This window comes from Sinocyclocheilus anshuiensis, unplaced genomic scaffold (genome assembly GCF_001515605.1).
Source record: "Sinocyclocheilus anshuiensis isolate Anshui unplaced genomic scaffold, SAMN03320099.WGS_v1.1 scaffold184, whole genome shotgun sequence".
Classification (NCBI taxonomy): domain Eukaryota; kingdom Metazoa; phylum Chordata; class Actinopteri; order Cypriniformes; family Cyprinidae; genus Sinocyclocheilus; species Sinocyclocheilus anshuiensis.
This window is the reverse complement of record NW_015557077.1, coordinates 266,374-274,769: the sequence shown is the minus strand read 5'-3', so window position 1 is coordinate 274,769 and position 8,396 is coordinate 266,374. Positions and strand designations below refer to the sequence as shown.

General features: G+C 33.2%; 1 protein-coding gene across 1 annotated transcript in view; it reads right to left on the bottom strand.

Annotated features, from left to right (window-relative positions):
* Positions 1-6,976: 6,976 nt before the first annotated feature.
* The window catches only part of acvr2ba (activin A receptor type 2Ba), a 51,257-nt gene continuing 49,837 nt past the window's right edge, over positions 6,977-8,396 (bottom strand). Inside the window, exon 9 of the mRNA XM_016471490.1 lies at positions 6,977-8,284. Within this exon, the coding sequence (XP_016326976.1) occupies positions 8,090-8,284 (195 nt within the window). The 3' untranslated portion in view covers positions 6,977-8,089. The remainder of the gene's footprint in view (positions 8,285-8,396) is intronic.

Here is an 8,396-nt window from a genome sequence, read left to right as displayed (position 1 = left end):
CTCCTAGCCGTATCGGCCTAGAAAATCACAACTTTTCATTTTCCGTCGATCTTAGTACACGATGTAACTACAGAAGAGTCAAGTTTTAAATAGGAAAAATATAGAAACTCTTTGGTCATTTTTGAGCGAGATGCTAACGGTCTAATCAGATTCAATGATCTATGCTAAGCTACAGCTAAAAGTGCTACCGCCAGACCCGGAGATCGGCTGAATGGATTCGAAAACGGTAAAACTCAACTGTTTAACTCTAGGGGAGTCGGAAAATGAGCCTATTTTCAAAAATAGTGGAGTGTTCCTTTAACCCTACAAATGTAATATATAGAGTTCCCACAATAAAAACACCAATTTGATTACGTCTTTTCTGCCATATGTACAACAGTCACCACTGATAAGCTACTACTAAATATTGTAGAAACTTAATTTTCTGTAAAGTTGCTTTGCAACGATTTATATCGTTAAAAGCGCTACACAAATAAACTTGAATTAAATTTAAAAAAAATTTAAATAATAAAAAAAAACAAATAAAAAAAATACAATAAAATAAAAATAAATGAATAAAATAAAAAATAAAAATAATAAAAAAATACAATAAAATAAAAATAAATGAATAAAATAAAAACAAAAACAAATATATATTAACCTGTTTGGGGTTGAGATTTCCTATTCAAATAAAATAAAATACTAAAAAAATTAAAACAAATAAAATAAAAACTAAAATATTAAATCATTTAATTCAAAACCAATCAAAAATAAATATTTAAACAAATATTGATTAACAGCTGGCTTTGACATACGGTTAAAAATAAAATGCTTTCAATTTGTTTTCAAAATCATAATATAGAAAAAGAAAGAAAGAAAGAATAAAAACCACCATCAATTTAAAAAAAATCAATACAAATTTTTTTTTTCAATTTTAAAAAAATAAACAAAAAAATACAATAAAATAAAAATAAATAAAATAAAAACAAAAATCTTAATATAGAAAAAGAAAGAAAGAAAGAAAGAAAGAAGCATAACTGAGCAGGTTATTATGTTTACACATCAATTTAAATGACCTTAAATGACTCAGAGATTTTTAGGGGCTTCACAGATCATGTCGTTATAATCTGTAATATTTTAATAGAAATCTTATGCAAACTAACAACAAAACCCAGCTTTGCAATTTCTGACTCAAACAAACCAATTTAAATCTTTTGTGTGAGTTTCTTAGATTTTGATTCCTGGTTTTTATGGTCTGTAGGCGTCATGAAACAGGGATGAGGAGCTTGTGGAGTTTGTGGAGGGCTCGTCACACACGGCACAGAAGTATAAAAGAGTTTAGTGATTCGCTTTGATTCGTTCGTTCGTTCGTTCGTTCGTTCGTGTGTCACGACGGTCCAGCTATAAACACTGCTTCAGTGAGTTCTGAGGTATCGAGTTCCTGAAAACCTGGACCAAAGATTGCATCCAGTTACAGCTGGTCACTTTTAGAGTTTCATATCTGATATATCTATATAGAGTTTTCCATATATATTTTATATAGCTTCTTTTCTGCAGGTAGAACAGGAAGTGAGAGACGGAAGAAGAGACAGAGAGAGAAACGTGACGCGCAGACGCAGCGATCGCTTCCGCTCAGAAAACACAGGCACATTCGATTCCTTCCTGATATCAAATATGAATCATGAATCCATCCGTCTTTGAGCTCAGAAACACAAACCAGATTCACGCAGGACGAAAACCATACGGTTAGTTTAACGACGCATCTCAGAAAACTCATCCAGATCATATTTCACCACAAAATCAAACGAGAAATTAACTTTCTAAGGAAATTAAGTTTATTAAAGGCCATTTTTTGTTGGTAAGTGATGGCAAACTTTAAAAAAAAAATTATTTTAGCTACATTTAATAAAAAAATATGTTGAAAGTTAGTCAACTACATTTATTTAAATGTAGCTAAAATAAATTGATTGCAATCACCTTAAAAAATGTAGTAAATTCAATTAATTGTTCAATTAATCAGTGTATATAAACTAAAATAAAACCCATTAAAACATTTGTTTTTTGAAATAAAATAAATGTTAATTAAAAAAAAATAATACAAAAACCTTTTTATTGCAGGCAGTTGACAAAGCAACATTTTTTTTTTTAGGTAATTTAAGTTGACTTGAAATATACTAAAATTAAAATAAAATTTCCTAAAAATATATAAACATTGATTAAAAAAAATGACAAAAACATGACAAAAGCACAAAATTACTAAAACTTTAAATACAATTCAAATGAAAACAGAAAATATAAATAAAAAAAGATTAAGATTTACTGTTATAGTTGTTATTAATATTTGAATTAATATTTTGTTTTCATTTTAATTTTAGTTAAACTTTTAGTAATCTTGTTTGTGCTTTTGCCATTTTTGTCATGCTTTTTAATTTTTTTTAAACAATATCTATATATTTGTAAGAAATTTTATTTCAGTTAACTTTATTTCAAGTCAATTTTATTTTAACGTTTTATATATATATACACACACACACACATACATTATTCCATCATAATCTATTATTACCCATCATTTTAATTTTCATATTTTAATAATTATATTTATATTTTAATAATTATAATAACACATTTAATTGCTTGAATTTTTGTTCACATTTTCATTTTTAATAATGAACCTACATGATGAGCATATAACCTTATGCATTTATTAATTTATGAGAGAACAGATGTTTTCATGTTCAACATCACACACCGCAGTCACAGCAGAGGCCACTAAAAACAACTAAATATGCTCGGGCTGGGTTAAAAAAATAGATTTCTCGATATGAATAGATTCTCATTTTTATGAACCAATATCGATTCTTAAATCCCAATCGATTCTGTTTTCAGTTGATGAACGAACCGCGCATCTATCCAATAAATCCCAATAGGCTAAGCTTTGTGCGTTGTTACTTTTGATACGAAACAAAGCCTCAGATTTCAAATTCTGTCGATTTTATTAGGAAATTCAAGCAATAAATACCGTTTTGTCGCTCTTTAATATATATATGTATATATATGCAGCGATAGAATTAGTTACCTTGATCCTAAACATATGCAAAATATAATTTATTTTGGTTATGGTGTGAAATATGTTTCTTAAGAAGTTTCATGAGATACAAAGGTGTTAGAAGGCTGTAAATCAGGTGTAATTGGAGGTGACGACATACTGGAGAAACACTGGACTGTCTTTAGTGCATAATGAAGCATGTGAGCGCATTATATAAATTACATCTCTCAGTCTGAAAACTCGCCGAAACCACCCACAATATGATGCATAAAACAAACCGAAAGCCTTTCACTTCATCCGACCACTAGAGAAGATCACAAACTCCTCCAGTACAGTCTGGCAACACTAAAACCTCACTTTTATCGACGATAAAGACACAAAGACATTTGTAAATACAATCAGCTAACGTTAAACAATCAAAGCCTTTGGTTTTCCTCTCGCAGAAGGAATTTGGCTACATATCGTACGTTATTTCAAACGAAACGACGTCAGTTCATCGAATCGCCACGAAGGTCTACGAGCACGCGATCGAAGCTGGCCTGATGTGGATCTCAATGCCCAAAGGTCGTCTACAGACTATTGCTGGAGATATTGCTTGCTACATCGTCTGAGTCGGTCGGAAACTCTCCAATTGCGCAACCAATCCGAACTTTCCCGGTTAACCTGAAGAGAACGCAGTTTCCTGAAAGTATCGAGATGCAGAGCTGACCCGTGATTGGCCGAGCCATCGCTGGGAAACGCGCTACTTTGGCACTTTGGGATTTCGCCGTGCCAGAATTGGCCGTCGCAACGTTTCTAATGCTACGACATCGCAACCGAAAACAAAAGAGACCAATGAAGCGCACCGGGGAAAAATTTTTTTTTTTTTTTTTAAATATATATATAAAAAATAAAAAAAATAAAAAATTAACAGCTGACTTGTGATCTAAAAAGGTCAATCAAAAAGTTGTCAAAGACGGATCTTCATTTCAACTCATGATATATGGCACCATAATGGATAACTTAAAGCTCTGAGCTGGGTTTGAGAGGAAGTTGAAGCGACCGCTGCAGTGCATCATGGGTACAGAGAGCAGAGAAATGGCACAAACGTTCGGGACACCGAACCTTCATTTGGCCCTGAAAATCTTTGTGAAATCGCCGGTAAAATTTGGCCGAGGTCATTTGGTAAGCGTTGGGTTCACAGTCAATTCTTAAAGGGATAGTTCACCCAAAAATGTCAGTTCGGTCATCAGAAGATACTTTGGGGTCGACGGTAGCCATTTACTTCCATAGTATGAAAGAAAATTATATACTATGGAAGACAATGGCTACCGTCAATTGTTTGGTTCTCAACATTCTACAAATGAAATATTTTGAAGAATGTTAGTAACCAAACAGTTGACGGCAGCCATCGACTTCCACAGTAGGAAAAAAATACTATGGAAGTCAATGGCTACCGTCAATTGTTTGGTTCCCAAAATGCTTCAAAATAAGATATTTTGGTTACCAACATTCTTCAAAATAAGATATTTTGGAGAAGCTATTTTGTTACTAACATTCTTCAAAATATTGTTTTAAAAATATCTTATTTTGAAGAATGTTGGTAACCAAACAGATGATGGTAGCTATTGACTTTCATAATAGGAAAAACAAATACTATGGAAGTCAATGGCTACCGTCAACTGTTTGGTTCCCAAAATGCTTCAAAATAAGATATTTTGAAGAAAATATTTTGAAAAATGTTGAAGGAAATGTGGAGCGCAAAAGTTGACAGCAGCCATTGACTTCCATAGTATGGAGAAAAAATACTATGGAAGTCGATGGCTGCCGTCAACTGTTTGGTTGCCAACATTCTTCAAAATAATATATTTTGAAAACAATATTTTGAAGAATGTTAGTAACCAAACAGCTGACGCTAGCCATTGACTTCCATTGTAGGAAAAAAAAAATACTATGGAAGTCAATGGCTACCGTCAATTGTTTGGTTCTAAAAATGCTTCAAAATAAGATATTTTTAAGAAAATATTTAGAAAAATGTTGAACCAAAAAGTTGACAGCAGCCATTGACTTCCATTGTAGGGAAATAAAATACTATGGAAGTCGATGGCTGCCGTCAACTATTTGGTTCCAACATTCTTCAAAATAAGATATTTTTAAGATGATATTTTGTAGAATGGAAGTCAATGGCTACCGGCAACTTTTAGGCCTTCAAAATAACTTCGTGTTCAACAGAAGAAATAAAGTCATGCAGGTTTTAATAACTTGAGAGAGTGTAAATGAAGACATAAATGTCATTTTTCGTTGAACTTTAATCCCTTTAAGGTTTCTTATGAACGACAGGTTAAATTTTGTCCCTCGTAACGTCGTACAAGGGGTAGGTAAAAAATTGTGCAAGTAAAAATAGGGAAATACAATCAAATTTTTGGAAGAAGCGCCAAACGTTTAAGGTTCAATGTCCCGTGAAGTCAGAGACAGGAAGAATAAGCAGAATAATGCCCTGTTTCACTGATCGGCACGATACTACATCTGTTTACAGCTATTTACATCAAAGGTTTCTCTTGTTTATACAACACAGCTTAGTAGCACTTCTTTTTTTTGTGTATTTTTTCTTTTTACTTCTCCAAAAACATCTTTCCTAATCATAAAAGCCAACTTACATCAAAATATACTTACTACAAGTCAACACAACTAACAAAATATATAACAGAAGTCAAACACGTAGAAAATCTGAGGTATTTCTGGTCTGAGGTGGTCTGTGGTTCATGAATAATAACTTTTTTTGTCCTTTCACAACTAATTTTATTGTTTAGAGTTGCGCTCGTTCGTCTCGGAAGCCTTTTGAATGTCCGGTGACACGCGGTTGCATCTGAGGATGAACTTTACTGAGAAGATATAGAAAATATCACGATGTTTCATCCAAACAGCAGAAGCAGCACTGTGGAAACTCACTCTTGAATTATGGCATATGGAAACGTGGATCACTAGCCACTTTTAAGACAAAATAAATATCATTCTTGTGTTTTTTGTCTTTGCTAATGAGTCAAACGTCACCTGGTCAAAGTGAAGTTTGACGATCTCTAATTTTTAGCCCCAAACTGAAGTCTCAATATAGTCGGAGGTCAGATCTCAGATTTGGTCCCTGTTAGAAAGAGAGGTAATACATGAAGGGACCCGACCAAAACACACAAAACCAAACACTTCCCGGGTGAATCGCAGAAAACAGGGTCGTATTTCAGCTTCAAGTCAAAGAAAAAAAAAACAAGAAATTGTACTTTGCTTTTGCCTATATTTAGGTATTTTGCATTGTTTAATATTTTCACAACAATTAAGCACATTTCCCCCCAAAATTATCTTAAAAAAAATATATAACTTTTTTATTATTTTAATTTATAGATTGCAGTATTAGTTGGACTGCCTGAACTGATTTAAAAAAATAAAATTAATTCAGCTTAATTATGTTACAGTAATAATTAGAATCAGCATTGAGAATAATGAGAATTACCAAAAATAAAAAAAGTAAAAAGTAAAAATCAGAATTTGATCATGTTTTTATATCTTTTTTTTCAGCACTTTTAATTAAAACCAGCATTCATTTTTTATATTATAGTAATAAGAATCTAATTGGAATCAACATTGAGAATAATTAGAATTACAAAAAGAATACAAATAATGCTAATAAGTAAAAAAAATTAAAAAACATCTGGATCTCGATGCATTACAGTCATGAGAATTTAGTGTAAAATGTTTTAATATCATTTAATATTTGTTGTACTACCCGTACTGATTTTTTACAAATTTAAATCAGTGTAAATTATTATATAAGAATTTATGTAGTCAACATTGAGAACAATGAGAATTACCAAAAAATAAATAAAAATAATAGAAATAAAAAACAAAAATGGTCATTAGAATTTCGGGTAAAACATGTATAAATCACCAGCATAATTAAAGTATTGCAGAAATAAAATAAGCACTGAGAATGATGAAATTACCAGAAATAATATATTGCATTACGGTCATAAGAATTTGAAAGACAATGTGCTTAATTATAATGCCACAATTAAAAAAAAAAAAATAAAATCTTAATGCTCCTAAAAAGCCTTTATTTTATTTACGACAAATATCATTTCTTATTTTTTTCCTTTGATTTCGAGGTGTTTTGACCCAGAATTTCACTCTTCTGAGTAAAAAACACGTTGCATTATTACAAGAGAAACTAGACAGGAAAAACCAACACTTACGTTCATACGGGCCAAACTTTTTATGGTCTTTTTTTCTATTTTCAACAAACTCTCAGCACCAAACACACACACACACACTTACTCACACACACACGGTCTTGCATGTTTAGTGTTAAATTCATCAGGGCACCGCTATATTTCTCTCGGTCCTATAATGACGTGGGAAAGGCAGTCGTGGACCCCTTGACACTGGATACCTGAGAAAGATTTCCGTACCAAACCTCCCATATTTCCACATGCAAGAGTTTCCAGCCATATCCACTCGATAAAAGCCAACCACGAAATAAAACCGAAACAAAAGAAAGAAAGAAAGGAATTAGTCCAGATGTCTTTTCCGTCGTGTTCCTCAACACCCGTTAGTTCCGTAAAAGACACGTTTTCCGTAATTTTCGAATAGCACACTGTCGGAAAAAGAGAATTAAGAAAGCGAAATCCCGGCAAGGAGGTCGGGTTGCGCGTGTAACAGTCATCATGATCCTCGCGGGGTTTGCAGCACTGTTGAATCTTCAGATGAACTGGTTGCTCGTCGATCCGAACGGAAAAACCAGAAGAAGATGAGCGAGAAAAATCAACGGAATCGGCAGAACTGAAAACGTCGAGGTACGTGCACCGGTCAGCATTCATTTGTCGGCACCTGAATGCATGTTTAAAAATCTTCTGCGTTTGCTCTGATGATAAAAATACAGTAGAGAAGTGTGCTGGTAGTTACTGATCCGATCAGAAAAATAACAATAACAATAATAACAACAATAATAATAATAAAGTTTAAAAAAAAACACTAGGATAAAATAGCAGCTGCTTCGATGTGGTTTGAGATTCTCTGAGTTTGGAAAGACGAGGGTCAGATGCTGGGCTCTTTGGGAGGCAGGTCCACGTTGGTGAGCGAGGTGACGGTGGAAAGCAGGCAGTCTGAGGTAGTGACGCTCGTCAGGCGGCGGATCTGAGAGATTCGCTCCTCCACGCAGCCGGCTGATAACCGTGCCTCCGCGTCGTGATCCCAGCACTCCTCGATCGTCTCGCACAACTGCGCCAGACCCTGAACACAACATACACATCTGATTTGTCACACACTAGTATAAAAAACAACTACTAAAAATTACCAAAACACACAAGAAAATTACACTATTTTTATTGGCTATATATATATA